Here is a 22,999-nt window from a genome sequence, read left to right on the forward strand (position 1 = left end):
TTTGATTTCTTCCACCAAAGGTTGTTTAGCTGCTTCCATACTTGAAGTGGAGGCTTCTTCTTCAGAGGCTTCTTTACTTTCCACAGTTTCCACAGGGCGTTTCTTCCAAGGTGATTTAGACCCTTTAGGAACTTTAGGAAGTCTTCTGCGGTACCTTCTACCGATCATTTAATACAATGTGTTTTTCGTATAGACAGAAGCAACTATTGTGCTGTAATCTGGAGCAAAAAACAAACTGACATTTTGGAAAGCGATGGTAATGGTTAGAGGCAGATAAGAAGAGAGGAAACGGGGGCAGGGAACTAGGTGGGGAGGAGAGGGTGACAGTAGGCAATAGCCTTTGGTGGCATCCTTATATAACTATAAAACTCTGATCTTGGATGTGGGTGTATATTTATTTATTTGTCTGCGTGTGATCACATCTACTTGAAGAAATGACCCGTTAACGGGAAAAAGTTTACATATTCCTGTAGAGTTTTATCCCATGGAGTTCAAAATTGTCTTATCTGAAAAATTAATGCTTTATTTCTCGATTTATTTATCAAAATGTTCACAAATCTAAAATGTCTTTGAAAATAAATGAATAAATGCTATAAAAATGATTTTCTTACCACAAATCCTATACCTATTTCAATCAATACCTATATATCTCCCAAAAAAGTTTTTCAAAAAATTGGACTCAGACATTACAAATTTTATATGGGATTATAAATCCCATAGAATACAAAGAGCACACCTTAATAAACGAAAAGAGTTGGGGGGTCTAGCGCTCCCTAACTTTATGTATTATAATTGGGCAGTAAATATTAAAAATATGATTCACCTGCTGGACAATTCTGCCCAGCAGGCGGACTGGATTGTAATGGAAAAAGGGGACTGCTCCCCGAGTAATATAGGAGCGATTATCCTCTCACCAATAAATTTGAATAATAAAAATTATAATAAAAATCCAATTATACATAGCACAATTAGAACATGGAAACAAATAAAACAGAATCTAAAATTAAGAAACCTATCTCTCTCAATACCAATAGTCAATAACCCATCGTTTAAACCATCAATCATAGACAAATCATTTATACAATGGGAAAGAATGGGAATCAAAACGCTCGAAGATCTGTATGAATTGGGAAAATTACTATCATTTCAACAACTACAACTGAAATATAATTTGAAAAATAACCAATATTTTAAATATCTTCAAATTCGTGATTATCTGAAAAAATACACAAAAGACTATCATAATATGCCTTCCGATTTACTGGATGAAGCAATGAAGACAAAGGCGGAATCAGCTAATCTAATATCGTACTTATATAATATCATTTTAAACATAGAAATACCCACAATAGATGGAATTAGAAGAGACTGGGAACAAGAATTAGCTATAAAAATTTCAAAAGAGCGCTGGGATAATCATTTACTACAGGTGCATAAATGTTCGATCAACGTACGACATACGCTCATCCAATTCAAAACATTACATAGACTATATTATTCAAAAACTAAATTAAATAAAATCTTTCCTAATGTTTCACCAATCTGTGATAAATGTCTGTGTCAAGAAGCTACCATAGCGCATTCTTTTGTTTTTTGTACAAAAATCCAAAAATTCTGGTATGAAATATTTGATATTTTTTCAAAATTAATTAAAATAAAACTGGTACCAAAACCAGAATGGATCATTTTTGGAATATCGAAAGGTATCCCTGAATTAAACGTGTATCAGAAGAATTTATTCAATTACGGGCTAATAATGGGAAAAAAGCTCATACTTAAATTCTGGAAAAATGCGCCCACACCAACAATAAAAATGTGGACATCAAATATGTTTGAAACATTACATCTGGAAGAGATGAGATTCCTCTTAGCAGGTAAAGCAGACCAATTCCAAAAGACGTGGTCTACGTTTCTGGACCTATTACAAGCATGAGGTGCAATAGTAATTTAATAAATAAATAAATAAATAAATGGTATCAGGACCTGGCAATGGGAGGTAAAACAACAAAAACAGACTTGGTTGGTAGTCCCCTTTCTGCGGAGTTTAATGTTATAATAGAGCGATTGTTCCTACTTTCTTTTTCTTTCTTTTCTAGGGTCTACTTTCTTACTTTACTTCCTTCTCTAACTTCTTTTCTAAGGGGCTTTCTTTTCCCAACACTCTTGCACTTCACGACTCTTGCGCACTTTCTTTACTTTCCTTACTTCTATCTTTTTCTTAAAGCTCAAAAAAATGAAGCGGTACAAAAAATGTATTAAGATATATGTGTTGTGTATTATTGTAATTTACCGTACTTCTAATAAAAATAATTAAAAAAAAAAAAGAATAAAACCGAGCGGCTTTGGCTGATGTCACAATGTCTCTGCGTGCTGCGGGCTCTGCATGCTGCTTCTGCGTTGCGAGTGACGTCCCCCCCGTGAGCTGCCGCCCCCCCATAGTAGGTCAGTATACCAGGTTAGATGCAGGCTGCAAACACTGCAAATTGCGGTTTGCCACACATGCCTTCATTGGTCAAGGAACAGATTACATGCGTAGCAACTGAACAAATTGTCAGCGAGACACACTTGGAATAATGTGTGCAGTTCTGTTCATCCTGTTATAGTAATGATAACATTAAGCTTGAAAGAGTGCAGAAAAGATTCATGAGAATGTTACCAGGACTGGAGGGTTTGAGGTAAAAGGAGAGGCTGGACAGGCTAGGACCATTTTCGCTCAAGCTTGGAGGCTGAGAGGTGACCTTATGGAGGTGTACAAAATAATGAAAGGCATTGGATGGTTACAAGTATTTTCTTGGGGTAAGATTTAAAAGGTTCCTGATGGGCACCGTTTCACTCAGAAGGTGGTGGGATATGAAATCTGTCAGAGGAAGCTAAAGACATGGGTAGATTTGGACATGTAAATTGGTAGCAAAGGTCCAGAGGGATATGGGATAAATGCAAGAAATGGAACCAGCTTGGATGGGGCATCTTTGTCAGTCTGGACGATTTCAGCTAAAGGGCCTGTTTCCGTATGCTAAAATTCTAGAATTAAAATTGTTTGCTAATTCATTTATCCTCAAAGACATTAAACTAAAATGACATTGTGAAATCTTATGTTTCGGCCAGTATTTATCTATATTACTAAAAACGTGATCTTGACCACTTCCAGTTCTGTATATTGATTTTAGAAAAAACGCTGCCACTTACGGCTGTGATTTTTTGGTCATTTTACTCAGAGTCCCCCTCCGCTGCGCAGGACAAGAGGATTTTTCCCATCGATTAAAAATAAAAGAGTTATTTGTGTTTAAAAAATGTTGAGATTCTCTCTCCTGAAGGCCACGCTCCTTCCGGAGGGACGATAAAACCCGGAAGTGCTGAGTGCCTCAGTTAGTCTCTGTAAGATGGGGAAGCAAGAGGGTCACGTCTCTCTTTCTGAGCTGTGAATAACACTGAACACATGTCTACTAAACTGTGAGTGGTTTTACTGACCTGTCAGTGCCCTTAATGTGGTTTGAAAATATAGTTTGGAAATGCTAAAGCTGTGTTGCCTTTGGTTTGGAAATGCTAAAGCTGTGTTGCCTTTGGTTTGGAAATGCTAAAGCTGTGTTGCCTAATTAAAATCATCTTGCCTAATTAAAGTTGCCTTGCCAAATTAAAGTTGCCTTGCCAAATTAAAGTTGCCTTGCCAAATTAAAGTGGCCTTGCCAAATTAAAGTGGCCTTGCCTAATTAAAGTGGCCTTGCCTAATTAAAGTGGCCTTGCCTTCTATATAATTAAAAGTCTAATCTTGACCACATCCTGTTCGCGCTTTATATTGATTTTAGAAAAAACGCTACCACGTACGGCTGTGATTTTTGGCCATCTTACTCAGTCCCCCTCCACTCATCAGGTACCAAGGATTTTTCCCATCGATGAAAAATAAAATAATTATTAGCGTTTAAAAAATGGTGAGATTCTCTCTCCTGTCAATCACGCCATGAAGGCCACGTCCCTTCTCATGGGAGGGGGAGGGACTATAAAATCCAGATGTGTGGGCGTGGCTCAGTCTCTGCAAGATGGAGGAGGGAGAGGTCACAACTCACTGTCTTTAGTGGCCTTGCACCCTGCTCGAAATGGTATGAAACTGCACTTGAATTTGGTGGCCTTGCACCCTGCTTGAAATGGAATTTCAAGGAATAGCTGTGAGTCAACTGCCAGCCCACCAGCCGTGAGTGAGTGAGCTGCCAGCACAACAGGCTTGAATGACTGAGCTGCGAGCCCAAGAATCCATTCGGCCCATAATGTCCATACTAGCCCTCTGGAAACCAGTCCTTTCAGCCCATAACACCCATACTAGTGCTCCAGAAAGCCCCGCCCCCACTGGCCACCAATATTGGAATTGGTGGAGCGGTGGAATATTGCGTTGGAGGACAAGCCCTCCCGTGTGATGCGGGGATCCAACGGGTCCCACTTAGTCTAGTACATAACAAAGCTCTGATCTTGTTATCTTCTGGCTTGCGCGGTCATTCTATTTGCGCAAAAACGGTACGCGATTGTGCTACGATTTTTCGCCAGGTTACTCACCGTTCTGTGCTGCGATTGCACCAAGTTTTGTTCCGATCAGTGGTCCAATGTAAAAGTTAGCGAGGTATAAAAATCTTAAAAACCAAGCTGCGCAGATCGATCTACTCTCCTGCCGTTCAGCCACCCACTCCCCCCTCCCCCCACCCACATACCCCCCTCAGGCTCCTCAATGCTCGCCCCCCCCCACTTCCCTCCGACCCACACACAACCTGCCAAAACACCCCCCTCCCCACACACACCCCTCACCTCCCCACCCCCCACCTACACCCCCCCTCCCCACATACCCCCCCTCCCGCCTTCTACATCCTCCCTTCCCCCACACTCCGCCCACACCCCCCCTCCCACACATCCTCCTCCCCAATTCACACCCCTCCGCCCTCCCCCACACACACACACCACCTCCCCTCCCCCACACAGCCTCCCCCCCCCCACACACCTTCCACCCACACACCCCTCCCACCCAACATTATTTCTATATTACTAAAAGTCTGTTCTTGACCGGTTTTGGCCATCTGTGCTGCGATTTCCGAGAGAAAGCCGCCACCTACGGCCGTCATTTTTGGCCACCTCGCTCAGAACCCCCCTCCGCCGCATGTGTGCCGAGGATTTTCCCGTCGATGAAAGATGACAGAGATATTAATGTATTTACAAAATTCCCCATTCTCTCTGCTGCCCCCGCTGGTAGCAGGGGGAGGGACTATAAAACCAGGAAGTGGTGTGTCTCAAAGTCTCTTCAAGATGGAGGAAGGCAGAGGGTCACGTTTCTCTGAGCTGTGAATAACACTGAACACATGTCTACTCAAATGTAAGTGCTCTTAGTGGTTCTAAAATGCTTGCAGAATGTGTCTATCGGTTCTAAAATGTTTGCAAAAAGTGTCTATTGGTTCTAAAACTTGCAAAAAATGTATATTGGTTCTAAAGCTTGCAAAAAGTGTCTCTTGGTTCTACAATGTTTGCAGAATGTGTCTTTTTTTGTTCTAAAATGCTTGCAAAAAAATGTCTATTGGTTCTAAAGCTTGCAAAAAAATGTCTATTGGTTCTAAAGCTTGCAAAAAAATGTCTATTGGTTCTAAAGCTTGCAAAAAGTGTCTCTATTGGTTCAAAAATGTGTCTTTTTTGGTTCTAAAATGCTTGCAAAAAAATGTCTATTGGTTCTAAAGCTTGCAAAAAAATGTCTATTGGTTCTAAAGCTTGCAAAAAAATGTCTATTGGTTCTAAAGCTTGCAAAAAATTGTCTATTGGTTCTAAAGCTTGCAAAAAAAATGTCTATTGGTTCTAAAGCTTGCAAAAAATGTCTCTTTTGGTTCTACAATGCTTGCAGAATGTGTCTTTTTTGGTTCTGCAATGTTTGCTAAAAGTGTCTCTTTTGTTTCTATGATGCTTGCAGAATGTGTTTTTTTTGGTTCTAAAATGCTTGCAAAAAAATGTCTGTTGGTTCTAAAATGCTTGCAAAAAAATGTCTATTGGTTCTAAAGCTTGCAAAAAAATGTCTATTGGTTCTAAAGCTTGCAAAAAAGTCTATTGGTTCTAAAGGTTGCAAAAAGTGTCTCTATTGGTTCTACAATGCTTGAAAAAAGTGTCTATTGGTTCTAAAATGCTTGCAAAAAGTGTCTCTATTGGTTCTACAATGCTTGCATAAAAATGTGTATTGGTTCTAAAATGCTTGCAAAGTGTCTCTATTGGTTCTAAAATGCTTGCAGATAGTATCTCTATTGCTTCTAAAGTGTGTGTGCGCGTCGTCTGTCTGTGCTGCTGTGTCTGTAAGTGTCTGTGGATGAGTGTGTGAGTGTCTGTATGAGTGTGTGTATGTGTGAGTGTTTGACTGTCTCTGTGTATGAGTGTCTGTGTGTCTGAGTGTGTGTCTGCGTGAGTATCTGAGTGTGTGTGTGTCTGCGTGAGTGTCTGCGTGAGTATATGTGAGTGTGTGTGTGTCTGTGTGAATGTGTGTACGTGTTTGTGACTGTGTGTGTGTGTGTGTCTTTGTGTTTGTGTGTATTTCTGTGTGAGTGTGTCTTTGTGTGTGTGCCTGGCTGCATGTGTGTGATTGTCTTTGTGTGTGTGTGTGTGTGTGTCTGGCTGCATGTGTGTGATTGTCTGTGTGTGTGTGTGTGTGTGTGTGTGTGTGTGCGCACTCTGCTTGAAATGCTGTGAAATTGGCGGAGTGCTGTGAGGTTGGACTTGCGGCCTGCACTCCATGATGACTTTTGAGGTAAATTCTCAGATTTGCTTTGTTAAAATTTGACCGCTTAATCTCTCTATATTAAAATTGTCTTTTTTTTAGTATCAAGAGGCAGTGAGCAGCAGAACACAGCAAGAGACACAACAAAAAATAACTTAATAAATCTCATCTTTAACGTTTAAATTGTTGTCATATTTTAAGCCATTCACATTTTAAACTTTAATAAATCCTTTTTCCACTTGCCATGCCTGCGTGCTCTTCATCACAATAGTAACCTAATAGGCAGGAATGGTTGCGCTGTCGGAGAGCCACTAAGAGTGCATGGGGGGAGATTGAGGGGAGATAGACTGAATGTGTGTGGGGGAGGGGAATGGCATGGAGCAGAGTGGGGGGAGAAGGGAAGAGGGGTGACTGAGTGAACTGCCACCACCAGCTGTGAGTGACTGCGCTGCCAGCCCAACAGCCATGAGTAAGTGAAATGCCAGCCCACCAGCTGTAAGTGACTGAAGTGCCAGCCCACCACCCATGGCTTAGTGAACTGCAAGTCCAAAAATCCATTCAGTCCACAATGTCCATACTAGCCTTCTGGAAACCAGTCCCTTCAGTGCACAACAGCCTGAGTGACTGAGCTGCCCGGCCAGAGTGACTGAGCTGCCCGGCCAGAGTGACTGAGCTGCCCGGCCAGAGTGACTGAGCTGCCAGCCCAAGAATCCATTCAGCCCACAATGTCCATACTAGCCCTCCGGAAACCAGTCGCTTTGACCCACAACACACATACTAGCGCACCAGAAATCCCCCCCCCCCCCCCCACTGGTCAGCAATATTGGAAGTGGTGCAGAGGTGGAATATTGCGTTGGGGGACCAGCCTTCCCATGTGAAGCTGGGACCAACGGGTCCCACTTAGTCTAGTATTATTTATTAGTGTTATTTATAAGCAAGCATTATGTGAGCTGCCGGACACTCAACATTTATATCCTGACCCAAGCTGAATTGACTGCAGCAGCATTTGAAAGTGTAATGCCTCCATTAAATCCATTATGTGTTTGGCAATGATTGATATGATCTTGTAGGCATAGTGTGGATCAACATTTTGAGGAAGTTACACCTGATAGAATACATTAACCTCAGTGAGCATCATCATTGCCCAATTATAGCATTCCTGTCTCTGAGTAAAAGACAGTGGATTTGCACCCTATTCTAGAGAATGGACACACAATCCAATCGGCACCAAATCAGTACAGTAATGGGCAAATTCTGTGCCAGTAATATGCGAAAACTAAGGATCTCCATTAAATCTCCATTAAATCTTTGGTTTGCATAAACAGTGAAGTTTTCAAGAAATGCAGGCCTTTCTATATGACCTAGTCAATATTTAGTTATAAACAATCATTATTGAAGACATTTATGCGGTTGTTATTTAATTATGGAATGGTAGGATTTGCTTTGTACTAGTTGGTTGTTGTATTTCTAAAGTGATCAGTAATTTCAGTAGCTTTTCTGAAATTCTATGAATTTAAATTATCTGGTAATTTCGAGATTATTTATCCTCAAATTGTTGGCTGTTCAGCAATTTTTTAGGTTGCAAGATGACTATTCTAATGCATAAATTCAGACTATTTACCTTCTCTTTAAGTTAACCATCAGGTCACATAACATGTTTTACATTTTGTCCCGCAGTTTTCCATAAAATGATTTTCATCACTGGCATGTTTCTGTAAGGAGAAAAGATGGGAATATATGCTAGGAAAGTTCCATGATGAAGAAATATCTCTTTCGGAAGAGGGACTAGCAGGTCAGGCGGCCTATGTAGAGAGAGAAACAGTTAATGTTTCAGATTGCCTTCTCAACAGCAAGAAGCTTGTTGGAGAGTATTGCAGTACTGTGATGCAGAGAGGTCCTAGGAGACCGCACGCAGCCGAAGGCTCCCAGGAAGCCGTGGGCCTTGCGCAGCCCAACTCAAGACCTGGACTGGTGGATCATGGCTCATCCTGTTGAGCCAGTCCCCCTTCAGCAAACAGGAGACCTGGCAGAATGTGGCTTCAGGGAGATATATAGGAAGTAACTGCAGATGCTGGTTTAAACCAAAGATTGACACAAAAAGCTGTAGGAACTCAGTGGGTCTGTGGCTTCAGGGAGAGCGTGCCGAGCTGGTCCCCTGCCACATGGCCCCTGCTGGAAATCCAGCCTGTTAAGGGGAGCCCGATGAGCCGGCCCCTGCTCATCCCCTGAAGACCAGGGACCGGAGGAGGGAGGGAGACAGTGACAACAACGATAGGCTAGGGGTGAGGCCGGTAGGAGAGGAGAAGGAACCGAGGTCTGGCCTACCTCATGGTCGGCTGCCAGAGGCACCCCTGGGGAATAAAGGAGGGCTGGTGAAGAGAGGGACGAGGCATCCAAAGATGGGAATGGCCGGAAGCCTAAAACTGCCTTGGGCTTGCCTGGAACAGGCATCACTCATGAGAACTGGAGTGTGGACTTTGAAAATGCCATCAAAACATGGCATCTCTTGCATGCAGCCTCAGTTGAGACTATTTCTGTAGACATGCTAATCGAGGATTGGGGGTATGGCAATACTCTACTGGACTCTTAAGAAAAAGTTTTACTTTGTTAGCACTTTGCTCATGTGACAATAAAAGCACAATGGAATCGTTGGTTATTACAGTTAATCAGGTTGAAAAGACACACACTAGAGAAGTTGAATTTTCATAGATGCTTTACAAATTCCACTTATGCTCTGGTTAACTTGAACAAATGCTGTTTGCAAGACTCTGTGATGTTTCCATTGAAATTCCACTGAAGTTAAAACTGACAAGCAGAGGAATTCATTCCCTTTGTTATAGCAAAAAATCCAGTTTGAAAAGAGATTGAGTTGAGGTATTTTTAAAGATGCTCAGCTTTGTCTTCCTATCAAGCATCTCAGAATTATAGCGTATCATTATTGTAGTTTGTTGCTGAGGTTATCCTCATTTGCTCTATCTCAGCAGGTGGCAAGGTATTGTGCCAGAATGAAGCTGGCAACATGAAAAGTCTGGAACTTAATTTAGTCTTATCCATTGGAACTGGTTCTTTCATAAAGGCTGCAAAACATTGAGATGCATTGTTTTCTATTAAGAATTTTACTTAAACAGAAAATAATGGAAAGTCTCAGCAGGTGCATAAACATCGTGATGAGACATCCAGGTTAATATTTATAAAACCTCAGTGCTATGCACAATTTGCAAGATTTTCTTTTCTGATGCTTGCAGTGAGTTTTTCACATTGCGGCAGGTTTTGCAGTATGTGCTTTGGCTCGCTGCAGACTTTGCTTTAAAACAAAGTAATGTAAACTTACCTCAGATGCTCCTATCAGTGAAAGCTTGCAGAAATTGCTGGAAGGATTCTCCATTACTCAGCCCTCTTGTCAAACGGACCTTCCACATCACAAGGGGAAATTGTGGGAATTGTGCAAAACAAATCCTATTCACAAAATGATTTTTTTTTTAAATTGACCAATGCACCAAGATTTTGATTTTAGTGAATACTTCGAGTCATTTAGAAACATTCTTGTTCTCCAGAGATGTTGGCTGACCTGCTGAGATACTCTGTTTAAGAAGGAACTGCAGATGCTGGAAAATCGAAAATAGACAAAAATGCTGGAGAAACTCAGCGGGTGAGGCAGCATCTATGTAACTAAGGAAATAGGCGACGTTTCGGGTCGAAACCCTTCTTCAGATTGTTGAGATACTCTAGTACTGTGTCTTTTCATTAGTTTTGAAACTCCTTCCACTCACCTGAAACGTATTTACTCTTGTTATTGAACTCCTACCATGAGAAAAAGATTCTGACTGGCTACCCTTATAACCTCTTATAATTTTATCCTCCTTGGGTCACTACTTAGCCTCCCTGGCTCCAGGGAATTAAACAGTATATATTCAGTCTCTCCTTGTAAACTAAAATCTTTCAAGCTTTAAAACTAGAACTCTTCTGCACTCTCTCCAGTGTAATCACATCCTTCCTACAATGTGACAACCGGAACTGCATACTAATCTGCAAGTGTGGTCCAACTAATGTTTAGTAAAGTTGCTGCATGATGTTTCAACATTTATATTCTATACTCTGACCTATAAAGCCTTATGCCGCCTTCAGAATGCCATGCACATGTGGTGCCACTTTTTAGGAAACTACGGATGTGAACCCAGGGTCCCTCTGTTCATCAACATTCCTTTGCACCTGACCAATATAATCCCAAACTGCACAACCTCACATTAGATAACCTTCCTTGCAATTAACCATACTGTGATACTCTATTGTTGTGGAGATGAAAGGATGGACGTAGGAAATTATTCAAGGACATTCTCAAAGCCTCTTTGAAGAAATCTAACATTCTCACAGATTCCAGACAATCTGTGGCCCACAATGACTCCAGGTGGAGAAGGAACTTTCTAGCTGCTAGCTGGTGTTAAGAACACTGAGGCCGTGCATTGGGAAGACATAGAGAACCTGTGTAAGTGGCAGATGGAGAAAACTGCCTCACAAGCCACCTCCTGCCCATTTGGTGGAATAGTCTGTGGTTCACACTTTGACCTATTAGCTACTTCAGAATCAGATTGAAGCAACTCATCCTAGATCTGAGGCACTGTCAAACAGTCACAGTAAAAGATCCAGTTGCATTTTTTGTGATGAACTACAGTAGAATTCCTGGATTCTGGCAATATTTATCCCTCGACCAAGGTCGCTTAAAACAAGATTATCAGGTCATCATTACATGCTTGCTTATGAGGTCTTGTTGCACATTGGGAATAGGTTTTCCTACCTGAGTGACAAGAAGGTGCTTTGAAGCATTCTATGAAAGTCTCAAATTAAATCCAGTCTGTCTTACAGTCTATGTCACATTTTAATTATATTTAGGGTTGCATTTCTTTTCATTTATGTGCTTTTTGATGGACTAAAAAAAATTATCAAAATGAAATGAATGATATAGAAGAATTTAGGAGTTTCACAAAAGGTTCTAAAACCGTAAAACATTGAAGCTGAATTCGGCCATTCGGCCCACTGAGTCTACTCCGCCATTTGATCATGGCTGTTCTATTTTTCCCTCTCAATCCCATTCTCCTGCCTTCTACCGGTAACGTTTGACACCCTTACTAATCAAGAACCAATCAATCTCCACTTTAAAAATATCTAATGTCTTGTCCTCCATAACTGTCCATGGCAATGAATTTCACAGATTCATCACCCAGTTCCTAAACCAAGGTTTGAGGAAAATTGAGTCCACCCACTGTACAGTTGACGTTGATTCAGTGATTAGCAATTATAATTCAAGTAATCTAAATCTTTCTGCTCCTTCACTCTCTGTATTTCGTTAAACAAGATGAAACGATGGACAATCATACTAATTACGCTCAAGATCAAAATCATATAAAACATTTAAAATGTACGTTCTTTTCATAATCTGCTAATTAGTTTACTGTTCCACAGATATTTTTATCTTGATTATTTTCTGTGTCCATGTAATACTGTGAATTGTTACGTGCTGTTATTGATGGCGAGGTTTTGTGAATCTGCGTTTGAAGATAAATGATTGTACCTTGTATAAATTGGAAGTCAAGGTTTCATAAATACAAGGAAAGCCTGTACTTAAGCCATATGTAGATAAGTAGAACAGTACAGTATGGAACGGAAACAGGCCCTTTAGTCCACAGTGTCTGTGGTGAACATGATGATAAATTAAATTAATCTCCTCTGCCTGCATATGATCTATATTGTTCCATTGCCCGCATATCCACCTGCCTATCTAAAAGTGTCTTAAATGCCACTTTCTGATCTATCTTGAGCATTACCCTTGGCAGCTGTTCCAGGCACCCACCATTTCATGTGGGTGCCATTTCATGTGAGTCCAGAACCAGGGACCACAATCTTAGAATAAAGGGGAGACAATTTAAGACTGAGGTGAGAAAAAACTTTTTCACCCAGAGAGTTGTGAATTTGTGGAATTCCGTGCCACAGAGGGCAGTGGAGGTCAAATCGCTGGATGGATTTAAGAGAGAGTTAGTTAGAGCTCTAGGGGCTAGTGGAATCAAGGGATATGGGGAGAAGGGAAGCACGGGTTATTGATTGGGGACGATCGGCCATAGAAACATAGAAAATAGGTGCATGAGTAGGCCATTCGGCCCTTCCAGCCTGCACCGCCATTCAATATGATCATGGCTGATCATCCAACTCAGTATTCCATACCTGCCTTCTCTCCATACTCCCTGATCCCTTTAGCCACAAGGGCCACATCTAACTCCCTCTTAAATATAGCCAATTAACTGGCCTCAACTACCTTCTGTGGCAGAATCACAATGATCACAATGAATGGCGGTGCTCGCTCGAAGGGCCGAATGGCCTCCTCCTGCACCTATTTTCTATGTTTCTATGTATACAAATAAATTGTCCTGCACATTTCTTTTAATCTTATCCAATCTGACCTTAAAGCTATGCCCTTTAGACTTTGCCAATTACACCCTGGGAAAACTATTCTGACTGTGTACCTTATCCATGGGTAGGTAAGTTCTGAATCCAAACAATCAAGTCACCATGGATCCTATGCACCTTAACAATGAAAAATGGCATAAAAAATATTTATCCTCCTGCCTTATTTGTGACATATAATCAGAAGCATCTGGAAAAATGTAGTTTTTAATGTATTTTGGCCATATTTCGTCTTTGTCTTAATTATTTAGGGGACAAACTGGTTGAACAGATTTTTTTTGCCCATTAAAGACCTTAATGTTTACATGCAATTGCTAATGATCTCCTTCATTTGCAATATCTGCTGTGAATATAATAAAAACATATTATGCATTATGTCTGATTTGCCCTTCTATCATAATGCAAGTTCTTTCTGGTTTTCAAATTCATCTGCATCCCTTTCCAGTTCATTATTTGACTAATCTCTCAGTCCATGTCTGAAATTTCTTGATTGCACCTTAACATCCTTCACAACCTTTACTTTACTTTCCTCCATTTGCTTATATTCTTTATTTCTATAAGCTTAAATCCAACCAGTAAGATGACATCTTTTGGATAATTGAATGCTTTTGTCAAGCAGTATTGTCCATCAGGACCTGTCGACGGTAATATTTTGAATGTGGACATGGATCAGGTTACTTCACTTCCTGACCAACGGACCACAATCAGTTAGGATGGTTGACAAATAATCTTCCAAGATAATACAAAACACTGGTATCATGCAAGAATGCGTTCTCAGCCCCCTACTGTACCCCTTGTATACTTGTGCAGCCAAATACCAATCCAACTCGATTTACAAGCTCATAGATGACACCACTGTAGTGGGCTAGATATCAAATGATGACAAGATGGAGTACAGGAAGGCCATGGAGTGCCTCGTGACCTGGTGCCAAGCCATCAACCTCTCCCTCAATGTCAGCAAGCCAAAGGAGATTGTGATTGACTTCAGGAAGCAAAGCAGTACACATACCCTGGTATACAATGATGGCGCCAAAGTAGAGAAGGTCAAAAGCTGCAAGTTCTTAGGAATAAATATCAGCAATTTAGGCTTGCAAATGACAGGACTATCCCATTGAGGTCAACTGTATGTAACCAGGGTCTCAATATAGGATGTTTTGGCTTGGGAGATGACACTGACATTGGTTTAGTTGTCCTTTCAGTGAATTTGGCAGATTTTACAGAGATGGCAATATGCACCTACATGTAAATTTACCAGCAACATAGTGCGAAATGTGCATTCCAATTGATAAGGTGTATTACTAATAACAGTTATATTTACAAAATGTGGTATGGTTATAACAAACCACTTGGAACCGAATTGGCTTCAATCTTTTCAGATGTTTTCCCTTTCAGGATGCCTATATGGAAAAAGATTTGGGTGCATTGCCATGTTTAGAAACTGGGATAACAAGTCACACCACAGATGTTTTATACAAAATTGCAAAACCATGCCAGACTATTTTAAATTGCAGGCACCCTTTTATATCCATGGGTGAGATGTTGGAAGACTTATGGGTGACTAATGTTCTGCCTCTATTTCAGAAAATGTGCAAGGAAATGTCTGGGAACCCAGACCGATGAGCTTAACATCAGTGGTGGGAAAGGTATTGGAGGAGATTCTGAGATGTGATCTGCATGGATTTGGAAAGGCAGTGACTGATTAGGGGTAGACACAAAATGTTGGAGTAACTCAGTCGGTGAGGCAGCATCTCAGGAGAGAAGGAATGGGCGATGTTTTGGGTCGAGACCCTTCTTCAGACTGATGTCAGGGGAGGGGGCGGGACAAAGACAGAATGTAGGCGGAGACCATAATACTAGTGGGAGAATTGGAAGGAGAAGGGGATGGAGAGAGAAAGCAAGTATCTGAAGTTAGAGAAGTCAATGCTCATACTGCCGGGTGTAAACTACCCAAGCAAAATATCAGGTGCTGTTCCTCCAATTTGCGCTGGGCCTCACTCTAACAATGGAGGAGGCCCAGGACTAAAAAGGCAGATTGGGAATAGGAGGGGGAGTTGAAATGCTGTGCCACCGGGAGATCAGCTAGGTTAAGACGGACTGAGCGGAGGTATTCAGCGAAACGATCGCCGAGCCTGCTCTTGGTCTCGCCGATGTAGAGAAGTAGACTGATTACAGGTAGTCATCATGGTTTTGTGTGTGGGAAGTCGCGTTTAACGAATTAGATTGAGTTATTTTTGGAAGAGGTGACCAACAATATTGATGAGAACAGTTTGGTTGATGTTGCAAGGTTTTTTACATGACATTGTATGGTAGGTTGATTTTGAAGGTTAGATCACATTGGACCCAGAGTGTGCTAGCCAATTGGATACAAAAAGGGCTGGAAGGTTTGAGACGGGGTGGTGGTAGAAGGTTATTTTTCAGACTGGAGGCCTTTAACAAGTGGTGCGCCACAGGGATTGGTCCACTATTGTTTGTTATAATGTTAACAATTTGGATGTGAATATATGTGGCATGGTTGGTGAGTTTGGGCATGACATTAAAATTGATGGTATAAAGGATATTGAAAGTGATTCTTTTGCAGTACAGCAGAATCATGATCAATGAGCCAATGGGCTGAGGAATGACAGATTTAATTTGATTCAGATAAATGCAAGGCATTGCATTTTGGTAAGACAGACCAGACAGGACTTGCACAGTAAATGGTAAGGCCCCCGGGAATGTGCTAGAACTGAGATCTAGGGGGTGCAGGTACATTGTAAAAAACAAAGAATTAGCTCTTTAACTTGGATGTAACTTAAGTTAACAAACAATGACTCCCACCTGGTTTGATGAGAATGCTGTGTATAATCAGGCTAATTAAACTTCAGGAGCTTGAGAATTGTATCTTGTTGGGTCATTCCTTGTCCATTGGCCGACAAGCAAACATTTTTTGCAAAATAAATTGAACAACCAGGCATTCACCTGGCCAAATTATGTGAGCAGGCTTCAACTTTTAAATATTGGTTAAATGCTGTGATCCACAACTTCTGGTAACCCGGGTTGGTGCAGTTTAAAAAGCAGAGGTGTTAGGAAACCAGAATTTAGCACAAGGATTTAGCTTCTTGTCTTCCAGCAGGATTAATATTGTGATTATATTTAGGGTATCAGCATGGTTACATTTTCATTTATCCTGTTCCTTTAATTATAACTCAACCATCTACCAGTGATATGTTTTAACACCATGTGGTTGTATTAATTACAAATGGATTTCTTGTTCCTGTAGGTACATATACATTCCTTTGGGAGGCTCACGGCATGGATTATTACGAATGATGTTCTCCTCTGCAATGGCTTTCGGCTTTGTATGCTACTGGCATGGTGGCCATAGCTTCATGTTGAACTGGGCAGTCATGAACTGGGTTGGAGTAATGATAGAAAATATACTGAAGATGATCTGTTCCTTTTCACCCACACAAGAGATAATTGTAAGTGCCACATCTATGCATTCATGTATGAAACTATTGCATGGCTTTAATTTGCTCTTTATTTTAAATGCTTGAAATTTGCCATTTAAACTTAGAAATTATTTATTGGTCCTCTACTGATGTGGTAAAACCATATGGGGAAAGGTAGCTAAATATATTGATATCTCGATTGATCAATCTTCCTCCATATTAATGCAGTTTTTATGCACATGCAAATGCAAGCTAAATGCAAAGCGATTATTGTTGTAGTGGCAGTGGGTGGTGGTGGTGGAGATTGGTGTTGGGTTGGATGGTTGAAAAGATTTTTATATTTACAAGCTGCTTTCATGTTGAGTTTAGAGAGACAACGTGGAAACAGGCCCTTCAACCCACCGAGTACACGCTGACCAAGGTCAACCATACACAAGTTCTATCCTACACACTAAGCTAATTAGCCCACAAATGTGCACATCTTTGGAATGTGGGACGAAATGAAGCACCCAGAGAAAACCCAAGTGGTCACACGTGGAATGTACAAACTCTGTACAAACAGTACCTTTGGTCAGGATTGAACCTGGGTCTCTGGCACCGTAAGAAGGTTCACCAGACTGATTCCTGGGATGGCAGGACTTTCATATGAAGAAAGACTGGATAGACTCGGCTTGTACACGCTGGAATTCAGAAGATTGAGGGGGGATCTTATAGAAACTTACAAAATTCTTAAGGGGTTGGACAGGCTAGATGCAGGAAGATTATTCCCGATGTTGGGGAAGTCCAGAACTAGGGGTCACAGTTTAAGGATAAGAGGGAAGTCTTTTAGGACCGAGATGAGAAATCATTTTTTACACAGAGAGTGGTGAATCTGTGGAATTCTCTGCCACAGAAGGTAGTTGAGGCCAGTTCATTGGCTATATTTAAGAGGGAGTTAGATGTGGCCCTTGTGGCTAAAGGGATCAGGGGGTATGGAGAGAAGGCATGGATGGGATACTGAGTTGGATGATCAGCCATGATCATATCGAATGGCGGTGCAGGCTCGAAGGGCCGAATGACCTACTCCTGCACCTATTTTCTATGTTTCTATGTCTATGTAAGGCAGCAGCTCTACCACTGACCCACAGTGCCATTCCACAGTGGTGTCTCTTTCAATTATTTAATAAAATTTGATAATAAACAAGTTTGGTATTCCGACTGCGCATGCTCAGGTCATAGGTCATTCATTATAAACATTCTCGGCAGCTGTGGTGCTGCGTTGTGTGCAGGCCTGCATTTTGTCTGTGGTCGGGCCCGGGCCTCTGGCGCTGTGGGCGCTGTTGAGGTGCTGCTGGGCTGTCCCCGTCCCCTCCCGGATGTCCCGTTCCTGTCCGGGGTGGCCCTGTGCTGGTGGGGTGGTGGCAGCCCCGGAATTGCAACTGGCGCGAGGGGGCGCTGGCTCCAGTTCGGCTCTGCCTGTCCAGCCGGGTTGGCCGGCAGCCGGGGCGCAGGCCTGGAGCCGTGGCGGCCCCGGACTTGCAGCAGGCATGGGGGGGGGGGTGGCTGGACAGTGAATGTCCTCTAGGAGTATGTAGAGTTTACAGACGGCAGTAATCAGTTTGTGGCCCTGCCATGCTTGAGCTGTGATCAAGCCAATGGGCACTCTTTACTTGATTTGACATATTCAGTAGTAAGAAGAACACTATGAGCACCATTTAAGGACAGCATCAACGACTTACACATGAGCTGGTTGAATTTCTCTCTTGCTACAATTCCACAAGAATGATATGGCAAGTGTCCTGACTTTAAGGCATTTACACAAAACAGTTACTTCCAAATGTGAATGCATATTAATAGGGGTGCAACTGCAATTTTATTTCCTCTTTATGAAGAACAGTAGTGATACCTACTGTTGATCGGACTTTACTGATTACCTTGCACTAAACATTCTCCCTCTCCCCAGACCACTTCCTTATCTCTATCTCCCTCTCCACTGACTCAGTCTGAAGAAGGGCCTCGACCTGAAACATCACCCATTCATTGTATCCAGAGATGCTGCCTGTCCTGCGTTACTTCAGCTAAAAGACAATACATGATTACAATCGAACCATTCGCAGAGTACATATAATCATGTATTGTCTTACTGCTTTCTGGTTAGCATGCAACAAAAGCTTTTCACTGTACCTTGGTACACGTGACAATAAACTAAACTGTACTGAAACATTGTGTTAAAACTGTGCACTTGCCTACTGTTTAAAAAAATAAATAATTATTTGTTGCAGAAAATGGCAGAAGAATATTATCAATTTAAGTGGAGCTTTGCTCCTCTGCTGGACAATTAAGTTATTTCTTTAGATTTATTTGTTTCCTGGAGCAGTAAGTGAAATAAATTCAATAGCTTTTTTTAAATGAATAATTTATCAACAAAGAGTTTTTGAACAGTAACTCCTTCCCCCCCTCGACTACCCTCTGTGGCAGAGAGTTCCAGAGATTCACCGCTCTGTGTGAAAAAGGTTCTTCTCATCTCGGTTTTAAAGGATTTCCCCCTTATCCTTAAGCTGTGACCCCTTGTCCTGGACTTCCCCAACATCGGGAGCAATCTTCCTGCATCTAGCCTGTCCAACTCCTTAAGAATTTTGTAAGTTTCTATAAGATCCCCTCTCAATCTCCTAAATTCTAGAGAGTATAAACCAAGTCTATCCAGTCTTTCTTCATAAGACAGTCCTGACATCCCAGGAATCAGTCTGGTGAACCTTCTCTGCACTCCCTCTATGGCAATAATGTCCTTCCTCAGATTTGGAGACCAAAACTGTACGTAATGGAATGATAAGATTCTGCAAAGGGCCCTAGGTAATTGTGATATAACTAATAATCAACACAAGGCTATCTTATGTAATTCTCAATTGACCACCTAAAAGAAAACAAGATACTAAAGACGGGTAAAAACATTTATAGCCCAATTTTCTGGCACTGCTGTATCTACTGAAATTTTGGGAATTCTGATAAACAGTTTAAATCCGGAACATTGTTATTGGGCATAAAGCAACAAATGAAGAAGGGTCTTGACCCAAAACGGCACCTATTCCTTGCCTCCAGAGATGCTGCCAGTCCCGCTGAGTTACTCCAGCTTTTTGTGTATCTTCAACTGAAAATCAGATATTTTGGACTAACTTTGTCAGGCCCCTTCTTTCTTTCACTGTGAATTCAGTGGTTAGTAAATTTCTGCCAGATATGTGGGGGGAAAGACCAATAGTCCAAAACATAAACAGAACACTAATAATTCAAGAAAACTATCAAATTGATCTTGTTAATAAGTGAAATTTGTAAGTCTTCACTTGCCATTTAACAATCCGTATCTATTGAGTTTGAAGGAAAAATGAACTATTGATAAATTATTCATTTTTGTAGATGTTTGGGAATTTAATAGGCAGCAGTATTAAAGCAACTTGTTGTGAAATGGAGCAGTAAAAGTGATGTGATAGAGAATTGACAGCATCTTTGGAGGGAATTGATAGTCAATGTTTGGGTCGAGACCTTTTATCCTCATGTGAAAGTGAAGTGCCTTGACCCAAAACATTGACTGCCCATTTCCCTCCACAGATACTGCATGACCCATTGAGTTCCTCCAGCAGCTCTCTTTGTTTGCTCCAGATTTCAGCATCTGTAGTCCCTCTTGCCTTTCATTGTGAAATGGCACTGGTTAATATAATGCAGTTTGTTCAGTAGCTTTTGATCGCAGTGGGGAAAAAATTACTAGCCTGTAAAATTAGAACCAGTAGCCACTTGATAGTTGTGCAATTTAGAGTACGGCAATGTGGACTGTCAGAACCTTGGGTTCAGTCTCAATTCAAACACCTGTATGGCGACCTGACAAAGGTATCGCTTGTGTGGAGCATTAAACCCAAGCTCAACATTTTTTTGGGGATATGTGAAAGTGGTATTTTCTAGATTGTAGTTAAATACTCCTCAATTAGCACACTTCAAAATTTGACCTATTTGTGCTTGAGTTTCATGTATTAATCATGCACTTAGAATGAGTTTTAGCTACCATTTCATGTTGATGTTCTATTCACTGGTGAACTGGATCAATCATTTACTGTAACAATTCATCCTAATCCAGCTTTCGTATAAATTCATAGGAGCAGAATTAGGACATTTGGCTCATCGCCTACTCCACCATTCTATTATGGCTGATCTATCTTTCCCTCACAACTCCATTCTCGTGCCATTACACCGTGACCTTTGACACCCTTACTAATCAGGAACCTGTCAATCTCTGCTTTAAAAATAGCCAAAGATTTGGCCTGCGCAGCCGTCTGCGGCAATGAATTCCACAGATTCACCACCCTCGGGCGAAAGAAATTCTAGGACATCTGTAGCGACAGATTTTTATATCGTTTAAGAGATTACTCCCTCTAGCCACTTAAGAGACAACGTGGCTTTAGGAGAATGTCGTATTACGCATGTGAGCTCTCCATGAGACTTTCAGAGCTTCTATAAAGATAAACCTTCATAACAGTCTTTTGATTAATAGTTTCATTATTGTTGAAGAAAAACAGTAAGATATTCATCCAAGGTACACAAAATTGCTGGGGAAACTCAGCGGGTGCAGCAGCATCTATGGAGCGAAGGAAATAGGCGACGTTTCGGGCCGAAACCCTTCTTCAGATATTCATCCAACCTTCTTCTCTGACTTGTACACTTTAATCTTCGTCAAACTCCAGCATATCACTTTTAAACGTTAAGAAACTCCTCGTGTCTCAGCAAAACTCTACATGGTCGAAGGGTGTTCCTTCTGCCAAGTAGCTCTAAAACTAAAACTAAAGCTTCTGCGCAAGAAACCCAGCAGCAAACACGCCCCTGACTACGTAATAAATCCCACCCACATAATTACGGGCAGACTAAAATTTAAAGACAAATGCCATGATTAATAACACACAAAATAAGCCAAATGGCCACTACAACCTCTTCTTTCTAAAGGTACATCCTTTTATTCTGAGACTGTGCTCTTTGGTCCTAGATTCTCCCACTAGTAGAAACATCCTCTCCATACCCACTCTATCCAGGCCTTTCATTATTTAGTAAGTTTCAATGAAGTCCCCCTTCATCGATCTAAATTCCAGTGAGTACTGGCCCAGAGCAGTCAAATACTCATTATTCATTTGCCCATTCATCCCCAGGATCATTCTGCTCTGCACCTTCTCTAACACCAGCACTTCCCTTCTGAGATGTGGGGCCCAAAACTGCTCAGAATACTCTAAATGTGGTCTGACTAGCAATACATCCCTGTTTTTATATGCTAATCATCTCAAATTGAATGCTAAAGGGGCTGTCCCACTGTACGAGCTAATTCAAGAGTTCGCCCAAGTTTCCCCTGATTCGAACTCGGAGAATTACGGTAATAGCTGCTCGTAGGTACTTGGGGCTCTCGTGGACATTTTTCAACATGTTGAAAAATCTTCACTAGTCTTCACGTGCTTACCGCTTTTCCCGAGTACCTGCCGTTAGCGTTACGAGCTACTAAGAGACGTCCCGAGCTCCGACGTACATTCTACATGCTTACCACGAGTTTGATTTTTTTTTAAACTCGGGAGAGCTCTTGAATTACCTCGAACAGTGGAACAGGCCCTTAACATTGGATTTGCCTTCCTTACAAACAATTTGACTCTAAATTAACCTTTTGTGAATCCTGCACCAGCACTCCCAAGTCTCTTTGCACCTCCAATTACTGAATCCTCTCCCCATCTAGAAAATAGTCTATGGCTTTATTCGTACCACCAAGGTGCATAACTGCACACTTTGCTATGCTGTATTCCATCTGCCACTTATTTGCCTGCTCTTCCAACCAGCCAGCCTTCTGCAGACTCCTGCACTCTTTACACAACCTCCCTCTCCACCTATTTAAATATAATTTGCAAACTTGGACACAAAGCCATCAATTCCATTTCATGCACACGATAACTTTTACTTGGCCATAGCCTGCTGCGGAGAGATCCCTAATTTTACTGATCCACTATAGTTCTGGCGCCAAAGAAGCAAAGCCTGCCTGTCTCGGGTGCAACTGATGACTGAAAAATTCACTCTTCTATGTTGTACGATTCGGGGGAGATTGGGCACAGAACTGAACAACACATTTTACACAGGTCCCTTACATTTTATGTGTGTTTGATTTATGCATTTTTAAAATTACGTGCCTGTTTCTTTAACATCAAAGCTTGATATTTTCCCAATAATCCGCTCAAATTTACTGCTGCCAGTGAAGTTGCATATGTGCTTAATTTACGTGTTTTTGAATTGTGCGCTGTTTTTCATGCATGTAACCCGTTCATTTAAAAGTTCCCTTTAAAAGTATTCTCACAATATTCGTTTTCTCTTTTGATTTGTCCTTTGCACTAAACGCAAAAACAAATGTAGG

The 22,999-nt window shown here is 41.4% G+C and overlaps 1 protein-coding gene across 3 annotated transcripts in view; it reads left to right on the forward strand.

The window, feature by feature from the left end:
- Window positions 1–22,999, forward strand: part of hhat (hedgehog acyltransferase) — a 183,076-nt gene that overhangs the window by 79,716 nt on the left and 80,361 nt on the right. For all 3 annotated transcript variants that reach the window (XR_004412871.1, XM_033025615.1, XM_033025616.1), the window contains one exon: window positions 16,434–16,635. Coding sequence is in view for 2 of the 3 variants with exons in the window: in XM_033025615.1 (XP_032881506.1) it covers window positions 16,434–16,635 (202 nt within the window). In the remaining variant the exon portion in view is untranslated. The remainder of the gene's footprint in view (window positions 1–16,433; window positions 16,636–22,999) is intronic.

Source organism: Amblyraja radiata, chromosome 8 (assembly GCF_010909765.2).
Source record: "Amblyraja radiata isolate CabotCenter1 chromosome 8, sAmbRad1.1.pri, whole genome shotgun sequence".
Lineage (NCBI taxonomy): Eukaryota > Metazoa > Chordata > Chondrichthyes > Rajiformes > Rajidae > Amblyraja > Amblyraja radiata.